Source organism: Sturnus vulgaris, chromosome 22 (genome assembly GCF_052056855.1).
Source record: "Sturnus vulgaris isolate bStuVul1 chromosome 22, bStuVul1.hap1, whole genome shotgun sequence".
Taxonomy (NCBI): Eukaryota; Metazoa; Chordata; class Aves; order Passeriformes; family Sturnidae; genus Sturnus; species Sturnus vulgaris.
The window spans coordinates 5,609,586-5,628,192 of NC_142264.1; the positions used below are offsets into that span (position 1 = coordinate 5,609,586).

The window sequence follows — 18,607 nt, forward strand, 5'->3', positions numbered from 1 at the left end:
AAGAGACATACAGAACTATTTGCAAACACACAGACAGAGAATCACAAGGTTACATAGAACAGAACTCACCTCCTCTGACCCCCAACCAGAACCTGTCAGAGCTGCTAACAGCACTGACTGAGCGCAGGCACCTGCAATGCTCAACCTTGAGACTTTTTATTTCTAACACAGTTGTTAAATCTTTACTCCCTCTCCTTAGAGAACATTATTAGACAGTAGCCCAGGGAAACCATTATGAAGTTTTAAGCTCTTTTCACATCTTCTTTCTCTATTTGAACTCCAGTAAGATTCCCAATACACTACTCAATACAAAAGGGGCATTAACAGAAATGCTGCTGGCACTTCAGAGTCTGCTTGGAGCTATTTGTGCTCCACCTCCCCAGCTGTGCTGCAGCCTTGTTCAGGAATAACAGGAGAAAAACGAAGTCCTGGATAACTGGAATTACTGCAGGAAAACTAAATCAGAAATAGGAACATTTTTAAAGTCTGGTGTTTCATGGCTTTCCTTTCCCCTGTAGCTAATGGAGCCTCCCTCAAATTCCAACTGCAGGGAATGGACAAGTCCTGATGAGCTGTTTTTCAGTAGGACCACAGTCCAAAGAGATGGAGGATGCATACAAATATTCCCTAAGGAATTCTCTAAGGGCAGGTCCTGGAAAGAGAAACTGTACCTGGTCTCCTGAATCCACTGATGGAAGGCATTGGCATGCTGAGCAAATTCCTGACGCAGTTTGTCATTTTCTTCCTGCCTTCGCTGTTCCTTCTGCAGCTCCAGTTCACGTTCCTGAGAAATGAACAACAGTAATTTCAGAGAAATAAAGGGATTGGTCTCATCCTGTAACAGAAAGCAGAAATGAAAAGCTGTATCCCAGCACAGTTCTAAGCCTCAAAACAAGATTGAGTTCTCAGTGTCCTGGACATCTAGAAAAAAAGATTTCAGGTGATAATTCTGAACTGAAGTCCTGAGAACTGGAATTGAACCAGCAGTTGCTTCACTGTGTAGCAGAGAAGTTAAATTTCTATTACAGTTAGGAAATGAGACACATGTATTTTGCCTTTGGGAGAGCCACCAATGTAAAACCATGAGAACAACTGACAATAGCAGAAGCTTATAGCTAATGGCAATTTTTCTTTGCTCACGAATTCTGAGATATTTTGACTATTATAGTGACAAACTCTTGTACCCATTATCTCAGAGAACAACCTCCAGGGACGACTGAAAGGTCGTAAACTATAGAACCTTTCCCTCCCTGACTTGCCTTGATAATTTTCTGAAGATTCCTCCAGGTTTCTTCAAGAGCCTCCATAGTGAACCAAGTGTAGGGGTTGGAGGCCACACGGAAGCTCTTGATCTGGCGATCAAGCTCTGCCAGCTGGTTGAAATCAGCTTGGGCAGAACTTAGGGAGGAACGGAAAGCGTCGTGAGCTTCTCTCAGGGCTTTGATTTCCTCCAGTGAGTTGCAGCGCACAGGATCCGTCAGGTCCTCCTCAGCATTCTCAAACCAGCTGTTGAAGGCAGAGGCCTTCTTTGCAAAAGTCAGGAAGAGATCCTCAACCTTGAAAAGAGAAAAAATACAGTTGTTCAGTAATGGAAATATTCTGTGTGAGCTCATCTGGAATTAACATGCAAGAATTTGCTTTGCAAGCATCTCAGAAATTCTTATGTTAATTCTCCAGTATCTCCAAAATCATTAGTTGCAAAAGCATGAACAGCTACAGAAGTTGCAAATATGTATTTTTTATCAAGTGCACAATTAGACTTTTGTAGGCCCATGGTTGGCCACTCACCTTTCTGAAGTGCTCCTGAGCTTCCAAGAGTTTCTTTTTCCTGGTAGCAGAATTAGCCAGTAGCTGATTCCAGCGTTTCATCAAGGAAGCATGCCGTGCCTCGATGGCCTTGGACTGGATGTGCTTGGCTGCGAGCAGCTGGTCTTTCAGAGCTGTGATGTTTGCAATTCCCTCCTGCTGGAAAGCCTGCAGTCCAGCATCAAATGTTTCCTGAAGCATTAAAAGAACAAAAGATTTTTTAGATGGTATTTTTCTTTAGCCTTTCCAATACCCTGCATGTATTTCAAACATGGATTCTTGTGTGTTCACAAGAGTTCAGCTGGTGCCTCTCTCACAGGGTGGCAGCAGCATCAGCACTGACCTGTTTAGTCAGCAAGGTTTGCACTGAAGAGAGGTCACGTCCATAATCATCTGTCTTCAGACTGTTTTCCTTCTCCCCTGGAAAACGTAACAAATTTTGCAAAAATGTAATTTCTCCATCTCAAGCATTCCCTCTGTTCCGGATCAGGTTACTACAAAAAGCATAAAGCAGGGACAGCTGTGCTGATTACTCTGCTTATTACAACAGCACATGAAGAGCTACTGGAGACCTTTGGAAATGAAGGAGTTTTTGTTTGTGACCAGATATTGTGCTCCAGTACAGAACATACCTATCCATGACTCCACCACATCTGCTTTCCAGTTGAACTGGAGGAAGGCTGAGTTCTCATCCAATTTGGCTTTCCTCTGAGCTGCTGCTTTCTCCAGATCTGACACCTTGCCTCTGAGCCCCTTCATCTTGGCAGTGATGTTCGCCTCGTGGTGATTGTTCTATGTGACAAGGAAGAAAAAAAAATAGGCATCCTGTATGATGTTGAAGTCATCTGAGGCATTCAGGACACTGGTGACAGAGCAAGGACTTCAGCTGAAAGACAGACTCAAACAGCTTTGAAAGCAAAACACCAACAGCTTATTCAGCCACAAAAAATGAGTAAGAGCTCTTTTCAAAGACATGACAGAGAAGAGCATGTCTACTGAACACGAAGATGTCCTGGGAGCCTTTGAAGGTTTCTCTTTACTAGTTCATGCTCACCTTTTTAATGAGATCCTCTCCATTAGCACAGACATCATTCACTCTGTCCTTGTGGACAGTAAAATCAGTCTCAAATGCCTCATGCTTCTTCAGCAAGCCCTGCAAATACAAGACACAGGCACTTCTAAAAATTATTTCTCACCATTTATTAAAAAGTAGTTCATTTTATAAATCAGTTAGCATAAAGTTTTTCTGTCAAAAATTAATCTTTGCTGGTTAGCACAACTTAGTGGTTTTCAGTGGACAAAAGGAAACTGAAATGACTTCCAGTCAGAGATCAAGAGATGCAAAGCTACATGAAACAGCAAGTAATTTCTATGGGAAATAACATTATTGGGATGCTTTTATAAAGTGAATTTACATTTGTTTTACAATGTAGGCCTTGAAAAGGAACCACCAATTACCTCTAAATTGTAAAGACAGTTAAAAAAAAGGTTTGTTATGCTCTAACCAACAATAATGCAACAATGAAGTGCTAACAACTTCCTCCATACCTGGATAGCAGCAAGTGTGTCCCCATAATCCTCACTGGCTACCAGTGTCATTTTCTCATTGATCCAGGCTTCTTCTTCCTCAACATTTGCTACAAACTGCTGATACTCCAGAGACTCCTCCAGGCGCTGACCCCTGTGTGGGGAAGGTAAAACTCATCAGTGTTGCTTTATGGCATTGAGATATAAGACATAAAAACAATGTGCAGAGTCTGAATCCTATCATTCACACTTCACCCCTCCAGTGGCAGCCATGGCTGGAGCTCTAGGAATTCCTTGGACTACAAAGCCTGCAGCTGCTAAAGGACTTTAGCAAACTCTTCCAACAGTTTCTAATCAGGAAAAATCTCATGGTAGTGGATTAAAGCCAGTTGATTGCAAGTCTGTGATTTCCAACTGGTGCAAGAAAAGGCTAAACACAACATACACCTCAAAAAGAGGCTCATGTTTCCTCTGAGGAACTTTGTCAATAGTGTTGTAGAGTCTATGATCGGTGATAGGTGCTGTTACATCATATTCCTAACAACCCATACTCTGAAATTCTGTAAATCTGATCATTATGAGTCCATGTAACTTTGAATTAATACTGAATTTTACAGAAATTCATACCTAGCAGCTGCCAACTGTTTTAACTCTTTCCAGTGGTCCACAAACTGAGCCAGTCTCTGCTGTATCTCCTCCTTTCCAATTGTGTTGTCATCTGAAAGCTTCTTACCCGTGTCCAGAACACCCTACAGAGAAACAGATATTGAAACATCACCTGCCTTCCTCATGTGCATTGTCTGGGGTCCAGCAAAACTCCTGCTGGCTTTCATCTCTTCCACAATCAAGAAAAGTGCTGCTTATAGAGAAATCTGCCATAGGGAGAAGCACTTACCTGGATAGCAGGTTCGTGGGCAGCTAATTCTGCTTCTAAGCGCTTGTGTTTCTTCCTCAGATTCTGCACACCAGTCAGGTCTCTGCCATAGTCCTCTGAGCTAACCAGCAGTTTCTTCTCTCTAAACACAACAGAGAAGACAAAAAGATAGAATATGAAGAGATCCTGGATGTAAGAAGTTGTGTACAAGAGTTATTAGCAAACAGCAAGTGGCTCGTGGCAGCATATTCCTGTGTGAGGGAAAGAAGGTGACAGAGGGCCCATCTTTGAAGGACAGCATTTTTCTGTACTGTTTTCTTTTTAAAAATATAGATATCTTTTATAAAATTGTCCAGTTTTTGTTTTAAAAGCATGATAAAAGAAGTGCTCTAATTGGAATGATTTCTATCAGTCTCATGTCTTTCTCTCCTTCTGAGGTACTAACACCAATGTGGAAAGATCATTTGATTAATTACAACAACTGACTAGAATCAAGAAAGTACTTGAAACTGACAAAGGTTTCAATTTTCGGTAGGAGCTTTCCCAAAAAGACTACAATGAAATGTCCGAGTCTAAACAGCGTTTTTCTACTTACTGGGATTTGACCAAAGAAAACTGCAGATAAGAAACCACACCCAAAACAGTTTTTCCGGAATGGCAGCAAAGGCGATCTCCTATAGACACACAGTTGTTGGAAGGCAGCTCTAAAGCCACACTGAAGGATATGAGTGTCACTGGCAAGCCCAGAACCTCCCAAACACCCACTTGATCCAGGACTCCTCGTCGTCCATGTCACGGAAGAACTGGTGCAGGCGGTGGCTCTCGTTGAGCTTGGCGCGGCGGGCGCTGGCCATGCCCTTGATGCGCTGGAAGCGCCCGTTGATGGTCTCACGTTTGTCCTTCACCTGGGACGTGTCAAAGGCACTGCTGGTCATCAGACTGTCAGCCTGGCTGTTCAGGTCCTTCAGGCGGTCCTGGACACGGTGGGGAGAGAGAGCAGGGATTGTTCAGAGTTCATTTCTGTGCTCATTATGTCAGGATGAAAATCAGAATCTGCTTGCAGTAACAGGTTTTGTTAAAAAAACACATTTTGACAAGTCTGTGACTCCAGCAGGTATCAGGAGCTGTACCTATAAAATTTGTTTATGACTATCCCTTTTAGTTTTGGAAGATAAATCAAAGTAATACCTCATGAGCAGATATATCAGCTTCCAGTAACTGGTGTTTTTTCAGAAGGTTGTTAACAGATGCCAAGTCCTTCCCATAGTCTTCAGATGCCAACAAAGCCTCCACCTGGGGATGGAGAAGGAAACATGGAATGAAGAACAAGTCGTGTTTCACAAATTCCTTGAAACTATAATGCTTTAAAACCATGCAAATTATTTCTCAATTTTCTACTAAACCTTTACACCTTTTCACCTGTTTAATACCTAAAAGGTTCCATGCAAATTTGCTTCTTCTCACCTTATTGTTTATAACTAGTAACATGAACATATACACAAGAATTTTACTAGTAATAAAGTTTTTTTTTTTAAATAAACCTAGACTTGCTCAAAGGTAAACAGTGCTCCACAAAATCTAACATCAGTGAAGGTAATAAAAACTGAAAAAAAGATGCTTTGCAAGTCATTAATTCCCATCTTATTACCTCTGAAAGCCAAAAGTCAAAGTCCTTGATTCCAGTATTGAAATTCTGTTGCTTATTAGCTTCTTTCAGTTTCTGACTTTTCTCTGCTGATTTCTGTACCAGGAATTGCCACTGGTCAGCCAGGGCAGCCAGGCGTGCCTGTCAGAAAGTGGGAAAGATAAGTAAATGTCACAAATGAAACATGAAGAAAGTTCCGATTAATGCAAAACCAAAACATGGTGGAAGTTTGGCTGCTGATTCCAGATATGCAAGTTAGAGTCACTATTTCATGCTGCCCAGCTACAATTTACACCTCAATCAGAGGATCAGAAAATTTATCCTTGAGATCAAAGCAGAATTATTCACCTGATCTACACTGTGTGGTTGAACTACAAAAGCTTCTATAAAGCAATATTTGTTCTAGAGGGACACTGTCCTGCCTGAGTTACCCAAACAGTGCTCAAACAAAGCCAAGCAAGACTGGAAGGTGCCCACCTTGACGGCGTCCTCGCTGCCGGCACAGGCGCCCCTCTCGATGAGGGAGTTGCCCATGTCGATGACGCCGCGGATGCGGTCGGCGTTGGCGTGGAGCTCAGCTTCAAAGGCCTGGTGCTTCTGGTGTTTGCTCTGCAAGGACAAACACAACACCATCAGGCACTGCCCAAAGGGCTCCTCTGTTGTTCTCATGGGCTGGGCTGTCATCAGCTTTGAGCTGAAGAAGTTCTCTCTGGGTAGGGTATTTTGTGCTCGCTCCAGTGGTTACTCTGAGTAACCACCAAGTTTTGGCCTGGCAAAACTGTGGGTGAACTGATACACAGAACTCTGGCAGCATGTTCTGTGCTTCACAGGTGCCAGTGCAAAATTCCCTACACTGAGCTGAGCTGTTATTGCAGTGAAGATTCCTGGTTTTAATGCACCCCTTTGAAAAGCAGCAATTACACATACCCTGAGTAGAGCACATCATCCTTTCTACTCCTACAGTAATTGCACTAATTCCTACTTCCCTTCCTAATCTATAGGTAATTAACAGAAATCACTGCTCCAGCTTATCTGCTTTCTGCACAGTTGTGGTATTAGTCATACACAGCCCCATTATATATACATAGAAAAATACTGAATTAACAGCCAGAAACTTCTATAAAAACATAACTGAATTATTTGGTAAGAATTTTTCTCTGCCAAGTTGAGAGCACCATGAGAACAAAAGGAGCCTTGGTGTGGGAAGGAGTGTGCAGCTCTCATGTATCCGTAATCCATCCACCCACCAGGAATATGACAACAGCACAAAAGTGACAAGACAGGATTTGCAAGTATAAACTGGAAATGCTAGTGACATTGGACATGGGTAGAGAGTATCCTAGAGAATGGAATGAAAGGAAATGTTAGATCAAAAATAAAAAAGGAAAAATACTACAGCGCTGGTATGAGAAATTCTGCATGAACTGCTTCATTTTGGGAACTGTAAATCTCAAATTCTGATATTATTAAAAGCATATCCTTCAAAGCTAGATCTACCAACTTGGAAAATTCAATTTAAAAGCTGCCAATTGCCTATCTCCATATAATTACCATGACAACAAATTGCAGACAAGCTTTTCTAGTTTAATATAAAATTATCTTTTTTTTTCCAACTAAAAAGTATAATTTAATGTACCACACTCAGAAGTGACAAATTATTCTTTCATTTCTTACTCGTTAGCTTTCCCTTTCTTTGTTCTATCTTCTCCCTCCACATATCCTCATTTTAATCCATTTCTTGGAGTCTGAAAGTGCTGTCAGCTTTCCATCTGGTACTTCTCTTTTTCTGGAATGTTCTTTGTTTTACTCCCTTCTATGCTACTGCAAGAACTAAGCCAATCAAGATCTATCATTTACTGAATCCTCCATCTTTAGCTTTTGATTCTACAAACACAAACTCATGGATTTAACCCTCTGTTAAATCATCACACGTGATGATCAAACAGCCAAATTTCTCAAAAATGGGGATAGAACCCCATTTTCCTATGGGCTAATTCCTAAAAAAGCCTAAACTACATCATTAATGCAGCATAAAACAGATCATGCAGAACACCTGCAAAACAAATACATAAATAAATGATGCTGAATAGGAATTAACAAAGAAGCCACACCCACAGGACGAGGATCAACAGCTGTACCTGGATGGAGGTCAAGAACTAACAGAAAAAGAGATTGCACGAACTGATGGATGGAGCAGCAACCAGAGCTTGGGCTTACATAGAAGCTTATACAGAGAAAATAAATTCACATACCAGGGCTAGTCCAAACTACTTACCAGCAGTTTGGAAAGCTATAAAACAGATTGAGAGAAGTAGTTCAGTGCATTCATACTACTTCATTAACCAGAACTAAAACATAAGAGGTAACTTTATTCCTTAATACTGACAAAGAAATGAGACTTCACATTTTATAATGGAAAAGAGTTGAGATCCAAGAATTCAATTTCCTTATTTTATTATTGTCTAAAAGCTGGGAGAGAGACAGAATAGCCACTTGGGTTTCTTTAGGAAACTTTCTGCTGCAGATACCACATATCTTATTAATTATATACATGAATAATTAATTGTAGGCATGAATAATTACTAACTAAGTCCTATTTTGGGTCTCCTTTCATGCATAATGTAACTTCCATTTTCTCCTTGTTAAAAGGAGAACATGTCCAGCTTGATGCACTGTTCTGTCATCTCTGAACAAGAACTCCTGAGCATGGATTTTCAAACCAGAAGAGGCCTTGCAAAGTTAACAATGATATTCTGATTCTTAAGCCAAGAACCACATTCACCTGGATATTTGTGGGATCCTTATAGGACTCATCACTTGCAGTCTGAAGCTTTTCACTGATCCAGGCTTCTATTTCATCCACATCACGACTGAACTGCTGGAGGGTCTGAGACTCTCCCAGCTTCGATCTCTTCTCAATCATTTGGGCTTTCAGACGAAGCCACCTGCAGTAATTTGACACATACAATGAACAAAACACTAGAGCCACACGAGGTATCACCTTCAACAGCTACAGAACATCCCCAAAGAGGATTTCCAGTCATCTGCCTTCTCCTCCCAGGGCAGCACTGACCTGTCCAGGACCTCGTTGCGTCTGTTGGCAATGACTCCCTTGGCATAATGATCTGCAGCAATCAGCTGGTCAGCAAAGGACTGCAGGACAGCAATTTTCTCTTCCTATTCAAACCAGAAACCATGAATTACAACTGTGGTTCCCTAAAGTCAAATGATAAGCAGTGTCTGGAACAGAACAAGCCTTTTTGTCTTCTTTAAATTTACATTAGTGGGACCCTATGAAGGAAGTCTCTCTTCTACAGGACTGCAGAGTTCAAATTAGAATACTTTTCACCTGTGTCATTTAGGAAAAAATTGATCTTCTGGGCTAAGAACTTCAGCAGTATGATATCTCAATAAATCAAGGCAGCTTTCTGCTACTGGAAATATATAGAAACTGGAAATATACCCTTTTCTGCCACAAATAAAGGGAAAAAGTAATTTCAAATCAGTAAATTTATACAAATACTTGACATTATTTCTACACTGCTGTAGGCAATGAAATACGTCTTGATTGGCATAAGCTGCTTCTAAACTTCTGCAGAAGATTCCACATGGCTGAATATTTAGAACTGATCTTTAAAAGCCATACATGGCAGGAACTCCTTTTCCTAGTAATTCACATGAGAAAAAGGAAACTATTTTCCCCTTACTTCAGCTACACTTCTCACCTGGACATTGATTGCTTTATCAAAATCTTCATGTTTCTTGATGAGTGCCTCCACACTGTCTAAGGAGTCTCCTTTATCCTCTGTATTTAGGAAAGCCTCCCGGGCAGCCATCCAGTTTTCAGCTTGTTCACAGTCCCGATGAAACAGCTGGGGAGGAAAAAAATCCAAAGTATGAGCAAGACAGATCAAGAGCACTATTATCACCATGAAATGATAAACTTTTTAATGAAAAGAGGAATTATTTCTCTTATCCAAACTGCAGCAGAGTACCTGTAGTTCCAGGCACTGGTCCAGCATCATTCTGCGCTGGACCCAGGCCTTCTCCAGGTCTGTCCGTTCCTGCTCCAGAATATCCAGTTTCTCCTTGATCTCTGGGCTGGCATAGTGTCCATGGGCTAGAAGTTGTTGTCCAAACTGCTCAAATGCCTGGAAAGTGCCAGCTCTTGCATCTATTTCCGTGCGGTGTTCCTGCAAGGGGCAGAGATGTGCTGGCTCAATAATCAGAGCTGGAACTGATCTATTTTTGGAACTCCAATTGGAAAATGTCAGAAAAAAGAAACATTTGTTGATGTTTATGATATATTTATCTTTCACATACCTGGTGCCTTTCCAATAAAGCTTCAGCTCCAGTCACATCCTTTGCAAGTTCATCTGAGGAGACCAGGCCCCGGATGCCATTGATCCAAGACATGAGGTCCCTGTGAACACACAGTAACAGGGAATTTTTCCCTCCCTCCACTGAAATAACTCACAACAGGGGGAACAGTCCTTTCCTGAGCCCTTCACAGGAATATTCCTGTGGAACAATAAGCCACGTATACTTTACTAATCAATAAACAAATTGAGAGGGGGAATCCATCACTACCTGAAGTCACTGAGGAAACGCTGCAGGTCATGAGAATCTCCAAGCTTCTCCTTGCGCTGGTCAGCGCGTTTTCCCAGACTGTTCCAAGCCTGATTCAACTCAGTGCATTTCTCTTGGAGATCTTCAGCAGATTCTGGATGTGACTGGATCAGACGCTGAGCAGTTTCACCAAGAGAATTCACCTAGGATTAGAGAAAAGGAAATGAACACAATGAAGACAGAGAGAACTACTATAGTTCAATCATTTCTGGTATATAAAAAGAAAATTTTTGGGTTTCCTTCCTCAGAATCTCACCTTGTCTCCCAGAGCTGCCAAGTCTCTCTCAAAGCCTTCGTGTTTGCGCTGCAGAGCCTGAACACTGGCCAGGTCATGCCCATAGTTGTCTGTATTTAATGCTTGATTCTTCTCCTCTATCCATTCTTTGGTTTCATCAGCATCTCTGATTTGAAGGAAGGAAAGGCAAAAAGAGAATTAAAAGACCACCCTCCATTGAACAAGCTGAGGGCTGAATATGATTTGTTTAGAACAGGTCCTATATTTCAGAATTCTTGATAGACAAAGTATTTCAGTCAAGACCAAACAAACCCCTCACCTGTGGAATCTCTGGACCTCATGGGCACTGCCCAATAACTGGCTCCTCTCCTCTGCCAGCTGCTGCAGGGATCTCCAGCGCTCATTCAGCTCCTGGGCAAGGGAAGTGAAAAGTCAAGACTGGCTTTTCACTACAGCTGAAGGTTAGTAAATTCTGCTTCATTTCAGAAGAATGCACAAATTCAAATAGCTTAGTTAAATAAAATCATTTAGTTTTATAGCTCAGAAGAAACCCTTCAAATTATTTTATGTATATAATAAGATAGTGATGTAACTTGAGAAGCAAATGGTGTATATACTAATGCTTCTTCCAATAAACTGATTTTAAAGAGTTTATAAAGCTTAATGAAAGACGAAGACTATGAAAAAGAAAGATAAAAAATGTTCATAACTTCTAAATCACATCAGAGAAAGTTGTGGAATTACCTTGATTGAGTTGAAGGTTGCCACAGTGTGTACCATCAAACGTGCAGACTGTGTGAAAAGGCAAAAATAAAAAATATAGCATTGAAGTAAACTCTAACCAAAAGCAAAACCAGACTGAAAGAAAAGTCCTTAAAAATCAAATAGAAATCACTAAGAAAGACAATGCAAGTAAACTACAAAAACAATTAAGAATAATTGGTTATAATACCTAAGGTATTACAGAGCAGAGTAATAGTCAGAATTCATAAGTGAGCACTGTCATGTCAGTGTAAACTGAAGCAAACAAATCTTAATGAGGACAAAGAAGAGGAAATTTAAAGGCAACATTCAATACGTGAATTATAAACCCCCAAAATCTTAGTCCTAGTTTGCTAAGTTACTATAAAACTCTTAGAATTCAATGTACATGCTTATAATTTGCAAAAAAATACTTAAAAAGTCTCCAGTTCCTGGCAACATGGCTGCACACTTTCTGTCAAAATACTGCATACTAACCCGGTTTCCCCACATTCACACAGCTTAAGAGATGTACAAGCAGCTTTAAGTCTAACAGAGTGGATGCAAGACATAAAACACGGGAATGAAATGCTGGCAAAAACATAAGGTTGGACAATTTAAAACTTATTTAAGATATTTTTGTGTTTTAGCAGGTGACAGCTCTTCCACTGTAAGCCTCTAATAGAGAAAGCCTTCTTCTAACTATTGTAGTAAATGAGCTGAAGATGTAATGGGATACAGCATATTCCTTACTAAAAGAGTATTGACATAAATGGTTTTGACTTTGAGGAGTAAAAACATTTTTGTTGTAGCAAGCAGAAAGCAAAGAACTCATGCAAAGTGAACAAGGGATTATTCAGCATCTACTGCTAGAAACTGGAATCACCCTCATAGTACAAGTTCAAAATTAAACAGAGTTTTGTAGCAGAAAGTTAAAGGTAAAAACCAGGCTGTTGACAATTTCTGTGGCATAGGAGAAGCAAATGGTCTAAAAAAGATGATGTGCTGTAGTTTTTGTTTTATTTTCCTGTTGTGTGCTACTAAGCAATGACACCTACCTTCCAAGGAGAGGCTGTCTTAGAATCAGTTTCATCCTGTTTGAAAAGGTAAAGAAATAGCTTTAAATACAAAGGAGAATCTAATACTATCAGAATATAGTTAAAAAAAAAATCTTGAAAATACCTGTGTTCAGTCCTTAACAGAGTAAATACATTTTTTCATGCACGTATTTGTATCAATTTGGGTTATACTGCTTGCTTAGATCTGTGATGTGGGGCAAGACACTCAGGAAATAATGGGATCATAGATAAGATAATCTTTGAATGTCCATTCAAAGTCATTAGTGAGTTCCATCATGGAAATGAACTACAATTATTGCTGAACTTCTCCTTGTACATCTCAAACGTGTTACAATTGCCACTCCATCCACCTCAGAAATTAACACTTACCCTGGGCATCATCCCATAGACTTCCTGCAAAGGAGACAGGACAATTCGTTATTTTCTGAACAGAAAGAGTATTTTTCCCAGCATGCTTCATACTTAGTTGGCACAGGATAAAATTATTTACAGCACAAATACGTAAAAAACTGGCAAAAAACCTCCTAGAAAACCCAAACCAAAACTGAAAACCCACATGCCCCCTCCACTCTGAACTGTGCTCTATTTTATTTCTCTTTTTCCCTAGCATACTTCACCCATTTCCCTGCAAATAAATAAAGGCTAAATTTCAAATTTATATGAAGCAAATGCATGGATTCTCCATGACTTTTAATATTACTGAAAAGGCTTTCCACTCCTAAAAGAAAGGAAAAAGCTCTAGATGCTGCTGTAATTTGCTCTACCATTATTAAAAAATGTAAATCTAAAGGTCTTCTTGGGATGGCCAAACTAGAGAACAGCCTGAATCTTGTAATGCCAGGCAAAGACAACAGACAAAAGAAAGGAGGAAAATTTTTTGCTTCTTAGATTAGATTAAGGCAGAGACAAAAAGCACCTGTTGCTGTACTGCTTGTACTTCATCTGCCATCAGCCCTTCTGACTCCAGGTCCTTGGCAACCTTGTTTATATCCTTCAGGCGTGACTCATTGGCTTTCAGATCCTACACAGAACAGGAAAATGTCCCAGCATTAAAATCCACCCAAGCAAAGCACGTGGAACAAGGTGGCTCACCAGGAGTGCCAGTGTGTGATCAGCAGGAATTGAGCACAGTGACCCTGAGCTCCCACAGATCCTGTGCCAGGGAATCCCAGCTGCTGGATTTTTTTTCCCCTCATATCTTGGGGAAGTAACTCTACAGATGGAAACCAAATGCATCTTTCCTTTCAATAGGAATAGCTTAACTGAAAGTTATACTTTATACAAACTGAAATTCCTCTAAAGCTTGGCAGACTCTACTGCAAAGTGTTGAAAGAGAATTGGGAGCTGGGAAGCATGGAGCTACCTGGGGAATTTAATCAAACTGAACACACTTGAATGTGGGATTCTCTATCCTCACAAAATGAAGTAAAAAATTCATATAAACCTTCTATTTTATGTCCAATCAAAGCTATGTTTCCTACTCAGCTATAAAGAATTGTCATGGATACATGATCAGAAAGCCTGAAGGGAAAGGTCAACATTAACACACACATTATGCAGCATCACAACATACCTTCTGAAAATCATCAAACTTCTTCTGCAGAACCTCCACCTGCTCCAGATCAGCACCCACTTCCTCACTGGTGAGTGCTGCTTCCTTCTCATTGATCCACTGCTGGAGCTCGTTGGCTTCACGGAAAAGCATGAACTTCTTGCAGCTTTTTTCCAACATGCCTTTACGTTTTTCTCCCAGTTCCAGGAGAGAGTGATACCTGGGAGAAGCAGGAAAGGAAAGCAGGGAACAGTCAGATGGAACTGAGTCCAATCACAGGAATTTCCCAAAAATGGGGAATCCCTGAACTTGTGCCTTGTTCTGCTACAGGACGAGCTACTCGTGCAGTTGGGAATGAAGACTGTCCATGTCTCTCCTCCACATGGATTGCACACCAAAATGGGAACTCTCACATGCAACACCTCACTGGGCAAATGCAAATCCAAATCACAGTCTAGGATGGGGTAGGCTCTTAAACCACAGTATCACTGCAGGGCAGGAAAGATTCCATAGGCTCTCACTTGCCAAGAGATATTTTCCTAGAGTACATCAAGTTTGACATCAGATGATGGAAATCCACCAACCTCCGAGCTTTAGGACATAAACATCTTCACTAGTCATTTTCCAATGCAAAGTCTGCTGAATCAATGTTTAAGCAAGATGTGTATCTTTGATAACACACCTATATTCAACTAGGAAATCCATGAAACTCATTTAATGTACACTTTTTATATCTGTGGAATTCTGAACATCAGTGATATTACTCCTCCTTTACATTAGAACAGATACAAAGTAAAACCTAAAAAAAAAAAATTGGTCTGCACAGGCAAACAAACATCTTATACCAGCCAGTTATTTAAAACCACCTTGTAGTCAACTAGACACAGATGATCCGACAAGACCTTTCCCAAGCAATTGCTGAAAAAAGCCAAGAGCAATTTTGCAGTCACTGATACTGAATTACAAATCTCTCTAGCAATGCATAATGCCTGTTTTTAAAAAACCTGCATTCAGAAAAAACCCAGTCTTAATACTCATTCTTACTTTATTTTAAGTATTTGAGAAGGTGAGACATTTTAGCTGCATCTGGAAGGGTGTTTTATGTCCTGAATCAGTTTGGACATCAGTCAACCACAGTGATCAAGAGCAGCAACAGATTCTCATTATTAAGCATATTCCTTTTGATGTTATTAAATCAAATAATACCAGACACTGCTGAGGTACCTGCAGGGGCCTCAGATGGGGATGATTTCATTTCCCACCCCGAAGCACACGGGCACAAACTGAGCTTCAGCATTTTCCTAACTAGCAGCTCAGACGAAGTCTCCTGAAAAAAAATCCTCAGTATCCTGGGCTCTAATGTCTATATACCAAACTGATAAATCAGCTCTCCTTCCATGGAAGCAGAGACTATGGCTTCCTGTAGTTTAAGAGAGGGCAGAAAGGAATTAACGATTTTTCATATTTGATTTGAATAGAAACTTTCTACCCTGAATTGAAAACACTGTTTTGAAGCCTGCCCTAACTGCAACTGTTTGCCTCAGCAAACAACATTAGGTATTAAATACCTGTAAAGCTCATAGAAGATTTGGGGCATAACTCTTTCAAAGCAGACCTAACCTCAGAGTTGCTTTGCAACACTTGAGAGATGTACATAAAAGTTTCACTTTTAATTTTCAAGAAATACATTTGCTATGGCAAATGTAAAACGTCAGGCACAGTCAATTAACACAGTGGCTTTGGATTTCCCAGCAACTTCCACCAGTATAATGCAAACTTGATATCTTTTCCAGGAGAAAGGAACACAAGTTTCAAAATTTAGTTAATGTTAAAATTAAGAAAGAATCACCCTATATAAATAATGTTTTTTGGCTAGCCGGCATGAATGTTACTTTATTTGATAAACCATGACAGCCCCACCCTTCCCGAACTCTTAAGACGTTCAGATGTGATGCAATACTTGGTAGATGTATTTTGTATATATTTATATAAACAAACCAATATTTCTATCTGCACCTCAGAAAATGCAGGAGATGCTTTTTAAGGGAAACAGTCTAGATAGCCCTAAAGCCTCTTTGGTAAGCAAAACCAGCGTGATGGAGAAAACATGAACCAATTTAGCAGCCCAGCAAGATAAGCAGCTGGTTGTGAGGAGCAGAGGAAACACAGACCACCACATTGATCTAAACTAATCCTCAATGCAGGAATGGCCTCCTTCATGCCTCTTTGGAGCAGCCTTCCCAAAGAAAGAAACAAAGGGAGGATGAACAGTGACAGTGTGGAGACAGCATGGTTTAGGAAAGGGCTAATCCTACTCACAGTTCTTCGACCTGTTTCATACGCAGAGATACACTGCCGACCTCCTTAGTAATGAGAGTCCTGCACAGACAGGGAGCACAGCAAATGCATGCGAAAAATTAGTCAGATTAACAAATATAATGAAAGCAGCAGCTCCATCCATGGCTGGTCTGTGGTAGGAGATGGGTAAGAGTTCACATTTAAATGGAGAAAATTAGGTGTTGTTCAGAAGCAAACAAAGCAAATCAGACCAGGAGTACAATTCATATAAGGAAACTTCAGCAGTACAGTTGAGCTCTCTCTATAAGGTCTCCTCATTTCCTCATTATTGTGCCATGGGATTGGAAACTAAAAAGTGATCCCCTCTCCTTGGCTCTAAAATAAGGTGCCCTGTTCTAGTTACTAAAAGCCACATGCAAACCCATGTAGGGAATTATATTATTAAAATCCTGACCAATGTGTCACAATTTTCCAGCATTTTTTCTTTGTGCTGGTAAAAAGGCCTTTTGTAATGGTTTGGTGGGGGGTTTCTATGTGATTTTACTTAAATTTTTTAAATTCTAGAGCTAAAGCTAGTAATTATTGCATGGCACTGTAATAATTGACTCAACACAACTGAGTGGGAGGAAATTCTCACACGGAATGACAGCATAGCTGCACAAACAGATGGGAGTACATAGAAACCTTCCAGCTTCAGCTTTCAAGTGGCTTGATAAGGTGAGCCAGCACTCACAGCTATCACCCACAGCCCTTGCTTGAATTAATCTCCAGCCACCATGTGCTTTAAGAAGGTCATTACCAGGTGGCCTTGCAGTTTTCTGTTTGCAACGATATGCTGCTCTTTTTAAAAAGATGATAAAAAAAAGGGGGGACACACTTTAGCTCCTATAATGACAACAAATACTGGCACCACATTTTAGAAAAAAAAGTGATGAGCTAGCAGCAAAGTAGCCCCAGTTCGTAAGGAGGGCACCTCCAGAGGCAGCCTTGTATAGGGAGAGCACTGTACTTAATGGAATAAAATTTTAGAAAGCTTTTAAAAACAGATCACACATTAAGAAGTGACAACTACATATACAAGAGTTGCTTAGAACATATATAACTCACAAACAAGTTTAAGTAGTTAGGTACAACAACAAAAGGAACACATAAAATAGTCAAGTCAGACAGTAAGTTGAGCTCTAGTGTCATGAGTTTAACGGTTAAGAATGGGAAAAGCAACAAGAAAATCTAGAGCAGGAATACAACAACTGAATCTGGTGCCTCTGGCAAAGGAGGCCCTTGTTTTGCTCCAATTAATTACTCCCTAGTGTAAGAAGCATTAACCTAAGCTGGTGGCAATCTGTGAAGCAAAGGCCAAGCCAGCTAATGCTGGCAGTGTCATATCTCATCAGTCAGATCTTACTGGTTGTCGATTTGCTCCTGTCGCAGTGCTATGCTGCCCTGCTCCTCCAGGAGGTTCTCTCGGGATGCAGACTGGGCAGGATCCAATTTTTTCACATAAGCAGCTGGTACAAATCCCTGACGGTCATTGACTTCCACCTTCCACCAGTCCTGGAAGCAAAAAGACACAAAGCAACCACTGTGAGGCCATCATCAAGCATAAAGAATGCTGCAAATCAGAGACTTCTATTAACACAAGGAAACCAGTAATGCTCTCAACAGTTTGTTCGTTACAGAGATCATTTCAAACAAACTGTCTGTTGAAGATAGAGATCTTACTCCCATGTTTCCTCTTCTATTTGGCCAAAAATTCCTCCACATCAGGGAATTAAAGTTCTCACAGATATGTATGTGCCCTGTCTTGGAAAAGCTGGCAGATGTAGAGTAGTGATGGAAATGAACAGGTTCAGCAGAAGTGCTGAACGGGGACACAGGCTAAATGTTCCAAAAGCAAACAAAGCACACAGCACTGAGGGAGCCAAGCAGGGCAGCAAAGCAGGAAAGCCAGAACCCACCTTGTTGGTGCTGTTGAGTAAGGTGAGGATATCTCCCTTCTTCATTGTCACCTCCCGGGGACTCTTCTCCTGGTAATCATAGAGTGCCAGAACAAGCTCCTTTCCAGTTTCATCATCTGTGGGAGCAACTTGTTGCTAAAAAAAAAAAAGCACAAGAAAAAATGAGCTGTTACAAGTTTATTATCATCGATGTTGTTGTCCTAGAATAGACTTCAGCCTTAGTTAAAGCTACTGTAGAGTCAGCTTAGGTGCTGTCTGGGCTC

At 40.6% G+C, this 18,607-nt stretch overlaps 1 protein-coding gene across 4 annotated transcripts in view; it reads right to left on the bottom strand.

Moving 5' to 3' along the window:
* The window catches only part of SPTAN1 (spectrin alpha, non-erythrocytic 1), a 45,896-nt gene that overhangs the window by 6,329 nt on the left and 20,960 nt on the right, over positions 1-18,607 (bottom strand). The window contains exons 21-50 of one of the 4 annotated variants that reach the window (XM_014873170.2): positions 18,345-18,479; positions 17,792-17,940; positions 16,408-16,467; positions 14,110-14,308; positions 13,453-13,557; positions 12,906-12,929; positions 12,516-12,551; positions 11,461-11,508; positions 11,036-11,127; positions 10,738-10,882; positions 10,443-10,624; positions 10,176-10,275; positions 9,848-10,045; positions 9,578-9,724; positions 8,926-9,029; positions 8,635-8,797; positions 8,128-8,142; positions 6,330-6,461; positions 5,856-5,993; positions 5,396-5,500; positions 4,973-5,181; positions 4,229-4,349; positions 3,961-4,082; positions 3,355-3,487; positions 2,861-2,959; positions 2,439-2,598; positions 2,150-2,226; positions 1,789-1,998; positions 1,260-1,556; positions 672-784 (exon numbers count right to left, since the gene is read on the bottom strand). In XM_014873170.2, coding sequence (XP_014728656.1) covers positions 672-784; positions 1,260-1,556; positions 1,789-1,998; positions 2,150-2,226; positions 2,439-2,598; positions 2,861-2,959; positions 3,355-3,487; positions 3,961-4,082; positions 4,229-4,349; positions 4,973-5,181; positions 5,396-5,500; positions 5,856-5,993; positions 6,330-6,461; positions 8,128-8,142; positions 8,635-8,797; positions 8,926-9,029; positions 9,578-9,724; positions 9,848-10,045; positions 10,176-10,275; positions 10,443-10,624; positions 10,738-10,882; positions 11,036-11,127; positions 11,461-11,508; positions 12,516-12,551; positions 12,906-12,929; positions 13,453-13,557; positions 14,110-14,308; positions 16,408-16,467; positions 17,792-17,940; positions 18,345-18,479 — 3,818 coding nt within the window. The remainder of the gene's footprint in view (positions 1-671; positions 785-1,259; positions 1,557-1,788; positions 1,999-2,149; positions 2,227-2,438; positions 2,599-2,860; positions 2,960-3,354; positions 3,488-3,960; positions 4,083-4,228; positions 4,350-4,972; positions 5,182-5,395; positions 5,501-5,855; positions 5,994-6,329; positions 6,462-8,127; positions 8,143-8,634; positions 8,798-8,925; positions 9,030-9,577; positions 9,725-9,847; positions 10,046-10,175; positions 10,276-10,442; positions 10,625-10,737; positions 10,883-11,035; positions 11,128-11,460; positions 11,509-12,515; positions 12,552-12,905; positions 12,930-13,452; positions 13,558-14,109; positions 14,309-16,407; positions 16,468-17,791; positions 17,941-18,344; positions 18,480-18,607) is intronic. The other 3 variants (XM_014873173.2, XM_088177723.1, XM_014873174.2) reach the window with 3 other exon arrangements.